General features: G+C 34.5%; 1 protein-coding gene across 1 annotated transcript in view; it reads right to left on the reverse strand.

The window, feature by feature from the left end:
• Positions 1–2,171: 2,171 nt before the first annotated feature.
• Positions 2,172–19,975, reverse strand: part of SP4 (Sp4 transcription factor) — an 87,579-nt gene continuing 69,775 nt past the window's right edge. The window contains exon 6 of the mRNA XM_032401962.1: positions 2,172–5,955. Coding sequence (XP_032257853.1) covers positions 5,708–5,955 — 248 coding nt within the window. The 3' untranslated portion in view covers positions 2,172–5,707. The remainder of the gene's footprint in view (positions 5,956–19,975) is intronic.

The raw sequence follows: 19,975 nt of genomic DNA on the forward strand, positions 1-19,975 counted from the left end.
AATGTTATGATATATATCTACAATGTTACACATAGCATAATCTATATACATGTACTTTTTATTAAAATATAGGGAACATCGGGACACCTGGGTGGGGCAGTCGGCTCAGGTCATGACCTCAGGGTTGTGGGATTGAGCCCCAGGTTGGGCTCCATGCTCAGCACGGAGTCTGCTTAAGTTTTTCTCTCCCTCTCCCTCTGCCCCTGCTCTCAAATAAATAAACCTTTTAAAGTATATATAGAGAACAAAAAACCCCTATGAATTATGTTTACATTGAACAAAAATTTTAAACAGCGCCAGCTATGCAATGAGAGTATTGTTAATTGGGGGAAACCCAGCTACTGTTTCCCTGAATAAAATTTTTTATTATGGTACTTTGTTTTTATGGAATATTTCACACATAAGGTTACATGAAAATTTTGTTTGACTGTCACCCAATTTTCCTGGTTGACTTCACTAAGCAATGTACAATGTACTTAAGGCTTCAGTATCTGCACTTGATTGTGGGCAGAATAGTGATACATGATTTATCATAAAACTACCTTTTCTGTTTAAAGAGAACAGATTTTTACGTCTGTATGGTCTAGTACATGTACTGCTAATTCAAATCCTTATTGTAAATAGTTGCACTGTATGTACATGCATACTTAAATTGCTTTTCTGGGCCAAAGTATTACAAGCAGCATATATATTTTTTTAAATACATGAAAACTTGGAGGTATTATTAAAATTCTGAAATCTAGTAACCTAATCTAATTGGAACATTTTTTCTTCCAGGAGAAATTATCCAAACTATTACCTTAGACAAAAATAGAGGTTTACAAGATCTATCTTCTTTCCTCTCTTCCCCTCTCCTTTTATTTGTACTTGAGATTACTCGCAGGTATCCAAAAATAAATTATTTCATTGCCACCTGCTATTAAGAGGAACACAGCCGAAAATGCTAATTAGCAAATCTGAAAAGAATGAAAATATGTACCTTAAAAATCCTGCTACACAATTACAAGTTGGTTGTGTGTATATCAAACAGATATTATTGCTTGGGTAATAAATACAGTTAACATGATTCAGATGTATTCAAGAATAAACTTTCACGTTTCTTGCACACACCTTAAGTCTCTGCACTCCTTAAGCATGTGAACTTTTTTTTTAAAGATTTTATTTATTTGACAGAGAGAGACACAGCGAGAGAGGGAACACAAGCAAGGGGAGTGGGAGAGGGAGAAGCAGGCTTCCCGCTGAGCAGGGAGCCCGATGTGGGGCTCGATCCCAGGACCCTGGGATCATGACCTGAGCCGAAGGCAGACGCTTAACGACTGAGTCACCCAGGCGCCCCAAGCATGTGAACTTTTAAATACTAAACAAATGATACTATCTCTTTCCCTGCCTTGAGGTTATCCTCCCCAACAGCACTGTGAACCACACCATATTATAGTACGGTCTTGCTCTCAGCACTGCTTCAACTTTCCCAGCTTATTATACTCATGTCCACAATCTAGGAGAAAGTAAAAAGCATTACTTTCGTGGTCTTTTCTTTCACTCAGTCTTGTTCAGTTATGTGGCTGAAGTTCCTAGAAGTCCCAAGAATCAAACTGGTACTATCATATTAATAACAAAAAAACACAACAAAATTTTAATTCTCCTTCATTATCACCTCTTTTATGTAGTATCCTGAAGCTTCCAAATGTGAATTTTTCTGGTAATTCTATCATCTTTTGTTTTGATATCAATTTTTTGAAAAATTTCTTACTGGTCTTGTTTGGCAGAATAGCATAATTTAACTGTTTCTCGATTCAGTCATTGTTATGAACACATATTACACGACACGGAGTTGTGACATAAACATACCTTTACCTTCGGGCTTTCCTGTACAAGGCAATCTCCCCACACACTATTTAGCTCCTGATTACTATAGATGTAAAAAGATTCTTTGTGGAATCTTCTATCAGTGAGTCAGTGTACTTCCCCTGCTGCATAACATCCCCGGCCCCTCGTGTGGCTGTATCATCTAATCTGGCCTGGGCTTGGAAATCTGATAACTAAAGTTGTTACAATAATGTATTCATTATGTTAGCAAGGTTCTTCATGATATTTGCTGGGTTCTCCCCTGAGGAAAAGACAACAGCTTTTGCTTACAGATTTTGTGGCATTTATGTGGCACACTCTGCTTCTGTTTCTGTGAGCTTAAATATTTTAATTATGTTTTCATTTTTAGCTCTTTCCTACAATGTCCTAACATTTATTGCTTAAAAATATTTAAGTAAAAAATGTCCCTAAATCAAATTTTAATTTCCATAAATGTCTAGAGCAATGGCTATACAAATTAACATGAAATCTGCATTGGTGTTCTTTGGCAGTATGTTCAGAGAAATGGTGACCAGATCTTAATACCAGGAATTATGAAGAGTTGCCAATACGTTTTCTAGTGAGAAGCATTTACTTCCTAGTGTTCATCGTGATAAGAAGGTTGATACTTCAAATAATTTATTGCTGCTTTATAGTATACATAATTAAATGAAGAAACATGTTAAACTCAAGGGAATTTTTAATAGTTACTTGCAATTGTTATTGCAGGCAACAACTTGTACATGATTTTATTTCCAAATCCACAAAAAACAAATTTTATACAAATCAGCACTGTAAAAATGTCAATTACAGCCCCAGAGGCTTTGCTGGCAGAATAATTGTCTAAATTCTAGGATATGGGGAACAGGTTTTTTCTGGATTCATCTTTTTTTTTTTCATTTTCATTTTTTTTACAAAAAAAATTTACAAGTGAAATGTTACTACAAAACTTTTTATAAGGAATTTTTGTAAAACATTTACATTTTACCATCAACTATTTGTTTTAAAATCATTATGTAGATTTAATACCCTATGCTGCACATCAATTTATGTGGGATGACAACTTAGTGACATGCATAAAAAAACACCACAAGGCATTAAAATGAAGACTTAAATACAAATATTGTTGCAATAAAACAGTTATAAAATTGAAAAATAGGACCTAAACATCATGCTTATCTAAGTTTGACAAATTAACTTTTTCTCCTAGATTACACACTTTTATTACTGCTCTCATGAGAGTGTGATAAATAATGACTTAACATCAAGTTCTAATGTAATCAGCAACATATACACAAACCTAACCAAAGAAAGTATACTGTAAGAAAAAACTATTCTAACACTGGAGTTCTACCATGATAAATACGTATCTTTGCACTGATAATTACAATAAAGAAAAGTTTTATAACGGTGGCAAAGGGAATGAACAGTGAAATGCCATTAAATATGACTCTACTGCACATCTGTGCCCTATTACTTATAACAGCTATATCCCACTGAGTCAAATAAAGGACATTGAAATTTACGATTCTTATAAGACAGAAAAGTGGATTCAGAATGGTATGCAGAACAGACTGTCAAAATATTTCTAATTTCAGTGGTGAAATGTGCACCTGCTAACACAAATTAATATATTTTATATGCTATAAAGCTATCCAGATTCAGTTTGTTAAATTTATAATAGGCCTCATTGTTGATTAAAAAATAACTTCCATTTCTGATGAGCATACACAGGTATGCATTAAAACTGGTTCATGGAATAACGGTGCAGAGAGCTCATACTTGGTATTAACAACAACAAAAAGTGTCACTTTGAGGAAACATGATTCAAACGTTAGGAAAGTTTCTTTGCATAAAAAAATTTATAGCACTGATTGTGTAGCATAATGATAGATAAAATATATATTTGATGTTTCAGCTCCTATATAATAAAATTAAAATTAACACTACCAAATGCTCCTCTGTACCAAACAAAACAACAAACTGATTCTGATGTTTTAAAGCCAGATACATCAGTTGTTAAGAGTACATTAAATAAAATATACAAAACAATTTACAAAATCCAACTAAAATTAAAGACTTTGTTACAAGTCTACAAAAGCTTTAAGAAACTTGAAATTTATAACCACAGTGTAAAAATTTTTTTTCCTTTAATCTCAAAGCTTTTTTATACAAACTGAAAGCACAAAAGACCTTCAGTTTTATATAACGCTACAAAGGGCTGGCCTAAAGTGTACATAGTGTAAACAGTGATCATTACAGTATTTCTCCTTCATCAAAAATACAAGAAACATTACAATTTTGGAAGAGAATTCGCATGAGTAGTACTTTTCCTGAAATAATAGAGAATGCACAAGAAAACACGTACCTTTATTCAAATGGTTCCCAAACAAATAATGTTAATAAACCAGGCAATTAAAAATTTTAGTTTTCCAATTGTCAATTCCAATTCCATTAATGTTTCCACGTAAATACATTTTTAAAGTAAGAGATATCTTACTAATACGTAAGCTGTTGGTATAATCCAAATTTTTTTCATGAGACTTTTGGCCATCTTTCCTATAAGATCCTTGCATAAACAATAAAATACAATTTCTTCCTTTAGTCACTTATTTGAACATTATTCTGATTTTTAAAAAATAACCTGCTTCGTAATATCACATTGTTATGTATTTGTTAGGCTGTCTTTTTAGGGAAAATTCAGTTATCGGCATAACATAAAGACATTTCTATGTTATAAATTCGTAACCAGCCTTCTAACAGAGTTCTAGAAATAAATGAGATTGGCTAAATTTTAGTAGAGAGGAAAACGGAATTTGTAATGTAGTTAAAAGATAATTTTCTGCTGGCCTTAAAAAAAGGTGTGATAATTCCTTCTTTGGCTACCAAGTCAAAGCATAAAGAATTCTGCACATTGTCAACATAAATCATATTTACAGAATATGAAACTACAGAATGATTTATACTCTATGCAAATATTTCCAATATAAACATTTAAAATGAATTTTGTGGTTCAACCTAGGGTTAGGAATATAATCAGTCCTAACTTCAAAACCTTACATGTTAAGTTGCCTCATTTTATTTTTCTGAAGCTATTATGAGTTTTGTTTTAACCACCCTCCCACCCCAGTATTTTTCTAAGGTTTCAATCTAAAATTTAACCTAAAGTTTAGCTCTAAGTTCCTCTTGTGTCTCCAAATGGAGAAAGTAATTGGACTTCACTGATTGTCTGCATACACACTACTATAATGTAGTGGTAATAAAGATCTGAGCTGCATCTCAGATTACTTTTTTGGAACTTACTCTAATTCAAATGTTGAAGAATTTCTAACATTTAGAAAAGACGGCCAAAACTATTTTCAGTTGACTTTCCAAAAACAAGCTAAGGAAATAAAGTATTATCCCTATCATTAGTTAACTGTTTTCTGTGCTACAGGGGAAAAAAAAAAAAAAACCTACATAAAAATATTACTGACTGAATTTGTAACAAAGTACTTCCAAAGAAAACAAGTCCAATTAAGGTCCAGCCTGCAAACACTGAGGTCTGTCTTTTTAAACATGTTAACACATAATGTTAAGAGAGGGGGAAGATTCAGTTTAAGGATTATGTGATCTATTTCCAAATAACTACAACTTATAGTATGGAGGAAATACTTTTCTGTTTCTAGTACATCAGTTTGCTTTTTGTATTTTTAAAAATTCAACATTTTATGTGTTGACCCAAAATCTTGGAATACTTAAAGAAGCCAAGAATGAAAACATGATTTCCTACTCTGTAATCCACTTGACCAGCCCATTTCCAGATTTTCAAAGGTGTGTAAACTTAAGTGCAGCACTAGAGGTCTCTGTTATAAATAACTTTTCAGAATTCTTCCATGTTGGTTGAAACATTGGGAGTTGCTGGGTTTGAATCTTGAGAAATGGCTGCAACTGTGACAATTCTTGGGGAGCCAAGCACCTCTGTAACAGATGAGTCCAGTTCTCCCGAGGTAACAATGGCAAGAGCTGTCCCACCACCTTTCTTATTCTGGTGCGTTTTGACATGTTTGGAGAGATGATCACTCCGCATAAACCTTTTGGAACATTCTGGGCATTCAAATCTCTTTTCACCTAAACAAAAAAAATAGTAAATGAAGTCATACACATTTTATTTAAATGAAATTATAATTTTAAATAATTTCTCTTCGGATCATACTTTGCTTTCGTTTAACTTTTGACTAGTTGCAAAATACCTTCTTTCTGTTTTTATTTGAAAATGCCATCAAACAAGGGGTACCTGGGTGGCATAGTCAGTTAAGTGTCCACTCTTGGCTCCGGCTCAGGTCATGATATCAGGGTTTCTCTCTCCCTTTCCCCACTGTGCTCCCTGCTCTCTCTCTCAAATAAATAAATCTTAAAAAAATTAAAAATAAATAAAATGCTATCAAACAAGCAGTGCAGTATAGAAGAGCATGTGATGGGGAATAAATGACCTGAGTTAAAGTCCTGATTCTACTAAGGCCTGGAAGTAAAAGCTGGAGCAAGTTAAGTACCACTCAGTTTCCCCATCTATGAAACAAGAGGATTTCTAACAGCTGATCCCATAAATCTCTTCCAGGTATAACAATATATAATGTTCGAGGCTTATGTCCACTCTTACTTAAAAACTACTGTCTCCAGGGCGCACAGTAAGCGACTGCCTTCGGCTCAGGTCATGATCCCGGAGTCCTGGGATCGAGTCCCACATCGGGCTCCCTGCTCAGCGGGGAGTCTGCTTCTCCCTCTGACCCTACCCCCTCTTGTGCTCTCTCACTCTCTCAAATAAATAAAATAAAATCTTAAAACAAAACAAAACAAAAAACAAGCTATTGTCTCCATTTTAATTATAATACCTAGAGGCATAAACTATCTTAGAACTACTTAAAATAAAATCAGTTAACAATTTAATACTGTACCAAGTTTCTTCACAAGGCAAAAACAAGTCGGGCAAATACTCCATTTCAGATTTAATAGAGTTTTGAGGTGTCACAGAATAAGGTGGTTAGGTTCTTGTATACAAATTGATCCTTAAATATGCTCTCCTTAAGATGTAAGATAATTCCACTGAAACTAACTACTTCGCTATTTTGGAATAAAAACTAAATGTTAACTAAAAAGAAAAAATGCATTTCACTTCTGTGTATAACGGGTGGAGTGCACAAAAATTTGGTTAAGTGGTATACCATCATGTTCACAACAGATCAACTATTAGCTTTAGTCCTTCCCTCTAAAACTTGTTACTTAAGGGAAAGAAATGTTTTCCATCTGATACTAGAATTTGAATCCTAAGAAAATTGAGTTTGGCTGACTTCTTTACTTAGCCCTACTTTTGACTTATCAGTAGAAAATCTATAGGCTCAACTTTGTCCATATCAGATAATCCCTTCTTTGTGTTTGCTTTTATTTTTAAAAAATTACACTGACAGTATTTCATTAAACTTTTCTCTTTCAGTCTTGAAAAATTAAATGAAAGGATAAATATATGGTTTAAGCAAAATTCTCAAAAACATTTGTGCATTTTCTGAATGCTCATACTTAGACAAGGGCAAAAAATGATTAAATGAGGGTTTTAAGGTTAAGATAATCTTGAATTCCTCCAACCTTTCAAGTCTCCCATTTTATTACAAAAGAAAAATTCACAGCTTACAAATTTTAAAGTTAAAAGAAATCTTAAAGATCTTATTTTACATTTTTCATTTTATAAATGAGTAAGCTGAGGCTCAGAAATTAATTAATCTTGGGAATCATACAACTTATTAATATCACAGCGGGATTCAAGGCACTGTACTTCTGGTTTGGGCTTTTTATTCTAATCATCAAAGTGCAATTATAGACCTCCTTTCTTTAGAGCAACAATGGCCAAGAATAATCAGAAAAAAATCAGGTGGTGATGGCTCGAAGACACAACATCATTTAGTAAGCACTGAATCAACTGGATGATCAACCTGCACATAGTAGCTGTTTAGTAAAGTCTTCTTTAGCTGTCCTGCTCATGAACTCAACCATTTTGAACAAATATTTGTGCAACATCTACAATGTACCAGGCACCAGTGATATAAAAAGGAACAAGTGAGAGTCTGACACTTTAAGATGATTCTATTATCTTGTGATAGTCATTTGCAACCATGTGGAGCTATCAGTACCAATTAAGAAATTTAAGTCCCAGCCAATCTAGTGGCAAACTGTGTGGGATATCATGGTGACAAGGTGTGTATGTGGACCTTTTAGTCTGTCTATTCCTAACTGATGTGGGTGTCAATTAATTTTAAGCAATAAAAGCTGGCTAGAATCTTAAATTAAGTAAATTACATTGCGCAATTAAACTAACATTATGGAAATGACATTTCAGTTTGCTACCCTTTTCCACAAAGAAGTGTGTTTTCTGTAGTGTCAGACAATTTCTAAATTTCTTACTGTTAGCAAACATTATTATCCTTTATCTCAAGGAGGTCAGAATTCTTATACTAATAGACTAGGGTATCTTCCTTATATTTATAATTATCTTAATTATTTTATAATTATTCTCAGGAGGTTAATACTTCTGTAATTAGTATAACTAATTATTGAAACTTGATATTAGTTACTTATGATAAGCAAGAATGGCCATGCCTTAATCCTTGGAATTTGTGAATACGTTTTATTACACGGCAAAGGGATGTAATGAAGATTTCAGGTGTTAATACAGAGAGATTACTCTGATTTATCTGAGTGGGCCCAATCTAATCACATGAGCTCTTAAAAGCTGAGTTTTCTTCAGCTGGAGTCAGAGCTGCAGCAGGAAAAATCAGAGAGATTAGAACTGAAAGGGACTTGACCTGCTATTGCTGGGAGGGTGACACATGGAGAATATGACGAAGAATATGGACAGCTTCCAGGAGCAAACAACAGCCCCCAGGTGAAGGCCAGCAAGGAAACAGGGACTTGTGTCCTACAACAGCAAAAACAATTTGGTTGACAGTTTCGATGAGTTTGGAAGCAGATTCTCCCCTAGAGCCTTTGATAAGGAATAGCCCAGCTGACACCTTGATTTTGACTTTGTGAGATGCTAGGTGGAGGACCCAGGCCAAGCCTACTCAGATTTCTGACTTAAAGAAATTATGATATAATAAATGTGTGTTCTTTTAAGCTGTTAAATTTGAGATAGTTTGTTATTATTATGGCAGCAACAGAAAACTAAGAGATATATAAGCTATAATCTTGAAAAAAGTAAGGCCTAATAAGGAAATAAATGATAAATGATCTATCACATGATCCAAAATCTGTGCAGTATTTTCATTACAAGTATCCAAAGCATGTCAAGGACAAATCCCAAATTTTACTTCTGTAAGAAAATATCAAGAACATAACCCAAACAATTTTGGTTTAATAAACTGAGTATAGAAAAAAAGAACTGCTTGGGGTGCCTGGGTGGCACAGTTAGTTAAGCGTCTGACTCTTGGTTTGAGCTCAAGTCGTGATCTCAGGGTTGTTGAGCCCCAAGCTGGGCTCTGTGCTCAGCGCGGAGTCTGCTTGAGATTCTCTCCCTCTCCCTCTGTCCCTCCCACTCATGCTTTCTCTCCTTCTCTCTCTCTAAAATAAATAAATAAATGAGTGAATAAATAAATCTTTAAAAAAAAGAAAAGAGAATTGCTACTTTGACCTAGGTTATCAAGAGAATGCCATGTTGTATTACATGACTGTTAAAATATAGTAGTCTTGAGGTGCCTGGGTGGCTCAGTCGTTAGGCGTCTGCCTTCGGCTCAGGTCATGATTCCGGGGTCCTGGAATCGAGCCCCGCATCGGGCTCCCTGCTCCGCGGGAAGCCTGCTTCTCTCTCTCCCACTCCCCCTGCTTGTGTTCCCTCTCTCGCTGTGTCTCTCTGTCAAACAAATAAAATCTTTAAAAAAAAATAAAATATAGTAGTCTTTTAAAAGGACGTAAATAGAAGACTCATATTTAGAAACTATTTTAGATTACTTCCTAGCATAATATTAAGAGTAATTTCTCTCAGAAAAGCTGAGATTGTCAATGCAATCACAGATTTGAATAAATGCAATAAATCAGATCTTTTAAGCTTTATTTGAAGTACCATCAAGAGCCAACTATCTTGCTGTCACAGTTCTGCCTGTAATCTGGTTTTCAACATGTTGCCCTCAAATCAAGCTAATACAATGTATAAAACGTACCTTATGAATTAATGTTATTTCTGTTTGTCATGGTAACATATTTATAAATTAAAATTAATTTTTAATATATTTATAATTAAAACATACAAATTAAAATTAATTTCAGGAGCAAGCTAAATGACTGTATTAGTTTCCTTGGGTTTTTTTTTTTTTAAGAAAGTAACACAAATTGGGTGGCTTCTAACAACAGATATTTATTCTCTCACAGTTCTGTATGCTGGATGTCCAAAATGAAGGTGTCAGTAGGACAATGCTCCCACCAGACTCTAGAGAAGAATCTTTCCATGCCTCATCCTAGCTTTGGTGACTTCTGGGCAATCCTTGGCATTCAGTGGCTTGCAGCTGCATCTCTCCAATCTCTGCCTCTGTCTTCACATAGCCTTTCCCCATGTCTCTGTGTCTTCTTCCCTTCTTACAAAGATATCAGTCATTGGATTTAGGGTCCACAGGTCCTAAATTTTAGGCACTAGGCATGGTAAGACCTCATCTTTAATTTTATCTGCAAAAAACCTATTTCCAAATAAAGTCATATTCATCAGGGATTAGGACTTTGAACATCTCTAAGAGACACAATTCAACTCACTACACAGGAACACTTTTAAATGTCCTGCATTTGTTACAGCTAAGTAAAAAACATACCCCTTGGCTCATGAATAACTTTCACCAAATATCCATGTGTAGCATATACAGGTGACCTTGGAACAACAAGGGGTTAGAAGCACTGACCCCCTATACCTGCAGCACAGTTGAAAATTTGTGTGTAACTTTTCACTGCCCCAAAACTTAACTACTGATAGCCTATTGTTGACTGGAAGCCTTACCAATAGCACAGTTAATTAACACATACTTTGTGTTACATATATTATATACTGTATTCTAACAATAAAGTAAATCAGAGGAAAGAAAACATAACTAAGAAAATCATAAGGAAGAGAAAATGCATTTGCAGTACTTTATTTAAAAAAAAAACAACCAAATCCACGTATTAGTGGACCTGCACAGTTCAAACCTGTGCTGTTCAAGGGTCAACTATACAATTTTTAAGTAACAATAACAACTTTTATAACCCACATTAAATAATTTTTTTTATTTGTTCTAAGAAGCCTAGTTACTCAAACTGTGAGGCTTGTTGGATCCCTCAAACCCTCCCCTCCAACACCTTCAACTTATTAGTCTCTCCTGGACACTCTTCTTATACCTACCCAGCCTAGAATATCTAAATGAATCTTCTCACGAGTACCCTCAATTCTATCTTTACCTGTGGATAAAAGTAAATTAAAAGGGGGAGCAATGATAATTTCCAAGAAGTATGGCTTATATTCTTGACGTAGAAGAAATGGGAGTAAAGGGAGGTTGAGTGGGAAGGACAATGGAAATAAGACTTAAATATTTTTAAGTAATCTCCACCCAACACAAAGCTCAAACTTACAACCCCAAGATCAAGAGTCACATACTCCACCAACTGAGCTAGCCAGGTGCCCGAACAAATTTAGATAATTATTAAAATAATGAGGAATCTGACCAAAAAAATAAGAATGCAATGCTATTCTGATTGATGGGCTGAGATGTGAGACTATGACTTTATAGGGACATCAATTTGCATAATGAGTAATTTTTCATTTACTTCTTAAGCAATTATCTATTTGAATATACAAATCATTTGATCAATTTTATCACAAATGCTTTTTTTGTTTGTTTGTTTTAAATTTTTTTATTGTTATGTTAATCCCCATACATTACATCATTAGTTTTAGATATAGTGTTCCATGATTCATTGTTTGTGCATAACACCCAGTGCTCCATGCAGAACGTGCCCTCCTCGCAAATGCTTTTTAAAAGTAATCTTATCTACTCTAATAGTTTTAACTATGATCTATAAAATGGATAATGGCATCAAGATTCAGATTCCTAAATCAAACTGTGAATTCCACATCTCTTAGATGTGCCATACACATCATTCAATGTGTCACAAACAAAATTCACCACTGTTTATTAAAGGAAAATGGCTGAATCTTGATTAGAACAGCAAATTTTATGGTATTTTAACTTCCCTAATTCCATTTTAAATTCCCCAGAAGCCTAGCAGCTACCAAAGGGAGAACAGAGCTGGAACTCTTTCAAAACCTCATTTCCAAGGAAATGATAATGGGATCTGTCTGTGGTTCTTCAGAAGACCTCACTTAAAAAACTACTGTATTGACCCTGACTTGGAGACAGCCCAATGTAAGAAGTCTTTTTCCAGGGATGGAAAGGAACGTGTGTTTGTCTAAAACAATTGTAGGTAAGTGTTTTAACTTCATGGAAGCCCAGGGCAATGGATAATACTTGGGACAAACAATAGAAAGACTTAACAAAAAGCTTAAAAGGAAAAACTGGGAGATAAAAATATCCATACTGGCTCTGAAAAGTTCTGGCATACTCCCTGGAATCTAGATGACCACATACATGCTTTAAAGCTGTGAGCATGCTCAGGAAAGACCTGAGAAGGCCCAAACTCTCATGTGTGCTTAACTGTTGAGGGTCTGCATAGGCAGGAAGTGAAAGCTAAGGCAGAGTTGTCAACTGAGGGCTGAAGGGCATTCCAACATACACACAAAACCTCTCAGCAAGAGAGAGAGATTTATTGATCCAAGATATTTAAGAATATCTGCAGAATATTTACGAATATTTGCAGAAAGGATAGCTGAATACTTCTCAAATCGATGAAAAACATTAATGTACACATCCAAGAAGCTCAATAAACCCCAAGTAGGTTAAATGCAATGAGATTAACACTGAGACATATCATAAACTGCTTAAAGTCAAAAACAAAGAGAATCTAGAAAACAGCAAGAAAAGTGATGCATCACCTACAAGGGATTGTCAAATAATAACTTATTTTTTATTGGAGTTCATAGAGGCCAGAGCAGTGGGATGATACCAGATGAAAGGAAAATCTTGTCAACCAAGAATTCTACATACAGCAAAACTATCTTTCAAAAATGAGCATGGGGTGGGGGGGTTACCTCAGTGGTTCAGTCAGTTGGGTGTTTGACTCTTGATTTTGGCTCAGATCGTGATCTCAGGGTCATGGGATCAAGCCCTGCATTGGGCTTCTCACTCAGCAGGGAGTCTGCTAGAGATTCTCTCTCTCCTTCTGCCCCTACCCCAGCGTGCTCCCTCTCTCTCATATAAATAAATAAATCTTTAAAAGAGATGAAGAGAAATTCAGACATTTCCAGATTAATAAAAACTGAAAGAATTTATTGCTAGCAGATTTGCACCTAGATTATTTTAAGATGTGAATTGTAATCCCCAAAGCAGGCAACCACTAAGAAAATAAAATATTATATTAGTATTATAGAGAAATCACAAGGGGATTAAAATAACACACAAGGAATATTTAACACCAAATGCCAGTAACAGAGGAATACAGGAACAAAAAAGAAGATATGTAGAAAACAAATACCAGAATGGCATTAAGTCCTCATCAGTAATTGCATTAAATGTGAATGTATTAATTCCTTCCAGTTAAAAGGAAGAGGCTGCCAGAAAGAATTAAAGAAAAATATGATCCAACTATACACTATCTAAAAGAGGTTCACTTTAAACTCAGACATGAATAGGCTAAAAGTAAAGGATGGAAAAAAGATATAGCATGCAAAAGAGAGCTGAAATAGTTGTATTAATAACAGACCAATATGATAAAAAGTTACTACAGACAAAGACACTTTACAATGATAAAAGACTCACTCCATCAAGAAGATATAGCAATTATAAATATATATGCACCTAACAACAGAGCCCCCAAACAAACAACCATGAGAAACAAAACAGACAACTGAAGAAAGGTAGACAATTCTACAATATACTTATCCTTCTCCTGTAGTCTCCATTTCAACTGGAAGCAGTTATCACTGGTACCTATTATCTCTTTTCTCACATTTAATAATCACCAAGTCCTGTCAATTTTATTACACAATCATTTCTTGACCTGGTCCCACATACTCTTAAAACTTTAAAAAAGAAAAAAAAAACTTTTGTTCTAGTTAGGATCTTGTCAACAATAGCTATTGTCTTTGCTAAATGGTCTCAAAATTATTCCCTATAAATCTATTTTTCCTACATATACCAAATGGTCTACAATAAAAAGATGACCAATCTGATTAACTGCTGAAAACTTTCAGTGGTTCCCATTTCCTAAGGCTGTGAAAAAAACAAAGTTAAATAGTTTATAACATACAATGGTAACTAACCTCTGCCTATTTTTTTTTTTTTAAATCTATTGTCACAAATATTATGGTTCCAAACACTGAACTGCTTGCAGGTCCTCACATATGATACTTTCGTTTTTCGTAGGAATTGGATTCTTGTTCAGGATAAAAATCTTGACTCTGCTCTACCTACCAGCCATGTAACTTTGGGCAATTTCTCTCTCCAATTCTCAGTTTCTTCATTTCTATTTTTTATTTTTTACTTTTTAAAAAGATTTTATTTATTTGACAGAGAGAGACACAGCGAGAAAGGGAACACAAGCAGGGGGAGTGGGAGAGGGAGAAACAGGTGTCCCGCCAAGCAGGGAGCCCGATGTGGGGCTCGATCCCAGGACCCTGGGACCATGACCTGAGCCAAAGGCAGACACTTAACGACTAAGCCACTCAGGTGCCCCAGTTTCTACATTTTTAACTAGGAATAACAGAAATACCTATTTCATGTTACTGTTCAAAGGATTAAATGAGAAAATGAATGAAAAAGAGCATTTAGAAAAATCCCCGCACAATGAAAGCCCTCAGAAATGTTATCTGTGACTGTTACTGCCTGTCAGAATTTGTTTACTCTACTAATCCAATGGCTCATTCTTACTCATCACTAATCACTCAACTTAGTTCAAGAACTAAGTTTGGGCCTTAGTAAAGAAATCAATCAACCTCCTAAAACTTCAGTTTAGTCCTTATTTATAAAATGATAGGGCTGCACAAAATCATTTTTAGGTATTCCTCTGGCTCTAAATACTATCATTCTTGGAAGAGTTAAGAGAAGCACTGTATGTTACTGAGGCATATGTATGAGGCTGAAAAGAAAATGGTTTTAGATTCTCAAAAAAAAAAAAAAAAGAAAAAGAAAAGTCTCTCTCCCTTTTTACATTAGAATTTCTCAAAAATGAGTTTGTCTCCCACTTTAAAACCTTATGTTTTCATTTATACAAAGTAAAATTATTCTTTTTGGGACACAGCTCTATGAGTTTTGACAAATATATTAAATCATTTAGTCATCACCAAAATAAAAATATGCAAGTTGCTATGACTTTCAAAAATTCCTTCACGATGCCTCTAGTTGAATTCTTTTCTCCCTTATGCCCTAGAAAACAATAATCTATTCTCTGTCTCTATGGTTTTTATTTTTCCATATATTGTCATACATAAATGGAATCATAAAATAGGTAGACTTTTGACGCTGGGATCATTCACTTAACAACGCATCTGAATTTCATCACTGTGGTTGTGTATATTAATAATTCATTCCTCTATGTTGAAGAGCAATACTCTGTTGTATATATCTATATGTTGGTTCACCAACTGGCCCTGTACACAAAGGGTAAGGAGAAAACAAAAGAGGCAGACCATTCCACATTGGTAGGTGGCAATTTTAACTTATAAGAAAAAGGAAACTTACTTATGAGGCTTGTTTTGGATGGCCACCAGACGAATGAATAGGTCTCTACATCTACCTGCCAAATCTTAAAAGTTTACAAAGAGGTCTTAACTGGGTTCAGTCATATATACTGTCCAGATGGTTTCAACATCTTTCTCTCTCAAGGCTACATCCTTCTAACAGCTCCCATTATGGGAACAGTGGGCAAAAAGTATATTCTAAGGACAGGGGAGGGGGTGAGAAGCCTCTGATTACCCAGGTCCAACCTGCAGGTCAACCAGCAGTCAAGTCTGTTGGATTACCTCCTCCAGCAATATACCACAGTTCTTTAGCCATTCAACCAGTTGAAGAATATTTGGGTTGTTTCCAATTTGGGGTGATTAAATAAAATCTGCTATATATATATTCATTGCTTTTTGTGTGAACATACTTTTTATTTCTTTGGGGTGAATACTCAAGAGTGGATTGCTAGATCATAGCCTAAGTATATGTTTAACTTTTACAAGAAAATTCCAAAATGTTTTCCAAAAACGCTGTGCCATTTGGCATTCCCACCAGCTTGGCATTCTTGCCGGTTCTTCTAATTGTCAGGATTTTGGTGTCCTTGTTTTTAATTTTAACCATTTTAATAGATGTGTACTGGTATTTTGTTGCAATTTTAATTTGCATTCCTCAAATAAAGATGATATGAAATATCTTTTGTGCTTGTCAGATGTACATCCTCTTCAGTGAAATGTCCAAATCCTTTGCCAATTTTTAAAAAATTGGGTTGTTTACAAATTGTTGAGTTTTGAGAATTCTTTATAGATTCTGGATGAAAGTACATTGTCAGATATGGTTTTCAAATGTTTTCTGTCTCTGTCTTATGTTTTCATTTTCTTAACAGAATCTTTTTTTTTTTTTTTTTTTATTCATGAGAGTCAGAGAGAGAGATAGAGAGAGGCAGCGGCAGAGGGAGAAGCAGGCTCCCCACCTAGCAGGGAGCCCCATGCGGGACTCGATCCCAGGACGCTGGGATTGTGACCTGAGCCGAAGGCAGACGCTTAACCATCTGAGCCACCCAGGCGTCCCTCTTAACAGAATCTTTAACAGAGCAAAAGTTTATAGTTTTTATCAAGTCCAATATATCAGTTCTTCTTTTATGGATTGTGCTTTTGGTGTTGTATTAAAAACTCTAACATACCCAAGGTCACAAAGATTTTTATATTTTATTAAAAAAGTTTTATACTTTCAGGTTTTAGTCTGAGTAATTTTGAGTCAGTTTTTGTAAAAGATATGAGGTATGTAGCTCAAAGTTCTTTTCCTGCATGTGGCTGTCCAATTCTTCCAAACCATTTATTGAAAATAATTTCCCCATACAATTATTTTTGCATGATATGTGTGTCGGTTAATTTCTGAATTCTCTATTTGGTCTTATCTATGTGTCCTTTTTTTCACCAAAACCTCATAGCATTGAAATACTGTAGCTTTATAGGAAATCCTAAAATCAATTAATGTCAATCGGCTGACTTTTTGTATTTCTTTCAAAACTGTTTTGACACCCTAATTGCTTTGCCTTTCATATAAATTTAGATCAGCTTACTAATATCTACAAAATACTGCTGTAATTTTGAGAAGAACTGCACTGGATTTGTATATATATCTGGGAGAACTGACATCAAAACAATATTGGGCCATGGAATCCACTAACATGGTATATGTCTACATGAATGTAAATCATCGTCAATTCTCTCATCAATATTTAGTTTTCAGTATACATATCTTGCATATATTTTGTCAAGTTACAGCAAAGTGTTTTACTCTTTTCACCTTATTAAAAATGACAGTATTGATTAAGCTACTTGTATCCAGTTGTTCATTGGTAGTACGCAGTAAGACAATTCATTGTGTATATTAACCTTGTAATCTTACCAAACACTTATTAGTACAAACAGCTTTCTTGTAGATGCCAGGGTGTTTCTAAATAGACAACCAGGTTGTCTGCAAATAAAGACACTTATTTCTTTCTTTAGAATCTGTGTTCTCTTTTTTTTTGCTTTACTGCACTAGGTAGGACTTCCATACCAGTGTGAAGAGAGTGATAAAAATCAGTCATCTTGAGGCACCTGGGAAGCTCAGCTGGTTATGTGTTGAACCCTTGATCTCAACTCAGGTCTTGATCTCAGGGTTGTGACATCAAGCTGTGTATTGGCTCCATGCCAACTTAAAAAAAAAACAAGAAACAGACATCTTTGCCTTGTTCCTGACCCTATGGATAAGTATTAGGTCCTTCAACAGTAAGTATGATGCTAACTGTAGTATTTTAACAAATGCCCTTTACTTGGTTAAGGACATAACCTTCAATTCTTAGTTATGTGAGAATTTTTATCAAACTGAATGCAGATTTTCCCAAATACTTTTTGTATATATATTTAACTAATTATGTGATTTTTTTTCCTTCTCTTGTTCGTATGATAAATTACATCAACTGATTGATTTTGGAATGTTCAGACTTCCATTCCTGGAATACACACAACTCAGTCATGATAAATTATTCTTTTAATATATTACTGGACTTGGTTTGCTATTTTGTTGGGGATTTTGAAATTTGTATTTTTGAGGATACTGATCTGTTAAGTTTTTTTCTTTTTCCCTAGGAATGTCTTTGTCTGGCTTTGGTATCATGGTAATGAAGGCCTCATAAAATAGTTAACAAGTGTTCCTTCATTTATTCTCTAAAAAAGATTGTGCAGAATTGCTATCATTTATTACTTTATAAAGAATTTTCCAATAATTTGATCTGAGCCTAGAGTTTTCTTTGTTGAAAGTTTTTTGCTAAAATTCAATTTCTTTAATAGATATAGTACTATTCATGTTATCTATTTCTTCTTGAGCAAGTATTGGTCAATTTTGTCTTTTAAGGAGCTGGTCCATTTCACCTAAGCTCTCTAATTCAGAGTGTAGAGTTATTCATAGCATTCCTTTATTATTATATTGTCTATAGGGGCTCTAGTGATATCCCCCTCTTCCATTCCTGGCATTGATTAATTTTCTTGGCCAGTCCAGCTAAAGACTTATTAATTCTATCTTTTCGAAGAAAAACAGATTTTGGTTTGACTGATTTTCTCTATTAGATCATTTGTCTATTTTCAATTTCACTTATTTTTCCTATTTATTGCTTCCTAACTTCCTGTTTTGGGTTTAATTTGTTTGTTTTCTAGTATTTAAGGTAGAAACTTATTCTACTTAAGAATTACTGACTAAAGGATGCCTGGGTGCCTCAGTTGGTTAAGTGTCTGCCTTTGGCTTAGGTCATAATCCCAGGGTCCTGGGACTGAGTCCTGCATTGGGCTCCTTGCCTCAGTGGGGAACCTGCTTCTCCCTCTCCTGCTGCTTCCCCTGCTTGTGTGCTCTCTCTCTCTCTCCCCCTGGCAAATAAATAAAATCTTAAAAAGATAATTATTGACTAAAACCTTTGTTACTAATAAAAGCACTTACTGCCATAAATTCCCTCCAAGCACTGTTATACCTACATCCCACAAATTTTGATATGTATTTTCATTCAGTTGAAAATGTATTTTCTAATCTCCCTTAAGGTATCTTCTTGACCCAGAGGGTTAATCAGAAATGTGGTGATTAATTTCCAAAATATGGAATTCTCAGTTATTTTTGTTATTGACTTCTAGTTTAATTCTATTATGATCTGAGAATATACTTTGTTAAGGTGTAACTTACGGCACAGAACAAAAGTTCGAGAATGTTCCATGTATTTATGAAAAAAATTAAGTATTCTGTTGCAATTGGCTTGAGTACTCTATGAATGTCAATTAGGGTAAACTGATAATGTTCTAAACCCTTTCTACTTTTCTACTTGTATCAATCACTAAGAAACTGTGGATTCCTTTATTTTACCTTTTAGTTCTGTCAGTTCTTGCTTTATATATTTTAGAGCTCTGTTGTTAGGTGCCTATTACATTCAGAATTGTTACCCCTTCGTGTAAGGTGAGCCATTCCATCATTATAGAATGTCTTGTCATATCTAGTACTTTTCATTGTTTTATGAAGTCTATTTTGCCTGTTATATTAATATAGCAACTTTGGTTTTCTTTTGATTAGTCTTTGTATGGCATGTATGTTTTTTCTATCCTTTTTAATTTATCCATATAATATTTAAAGTGGGCTTTTTGTACACAATATATAATCTGTTGTTTTTTTAATGCAATTCAACAACCTATATCTTCTAATTGTTAGGTTTAGACCATTAACATTATATAATTACTGATTTGTTTAGATTTAAGTCTATTATTTTGTTGTCTGTTTTCCATTTGTCCTCTGTT

Source organism: Phoca vitulina, unplaced genomic scaffold, assembly GCF_004348235.1.
Source record: "Phoca vitulina isolate PV1807 unplaced genomic scaffold, GSC_HSeal_1.0 scaffold4, whole genome shotgun sequence".
NCBI classification, from domain to species: Eukaryota; Metazoa; Chordata; class Mammalia; order Carnivora; family Phocidae; genus Phoca; species Phoca vitulina.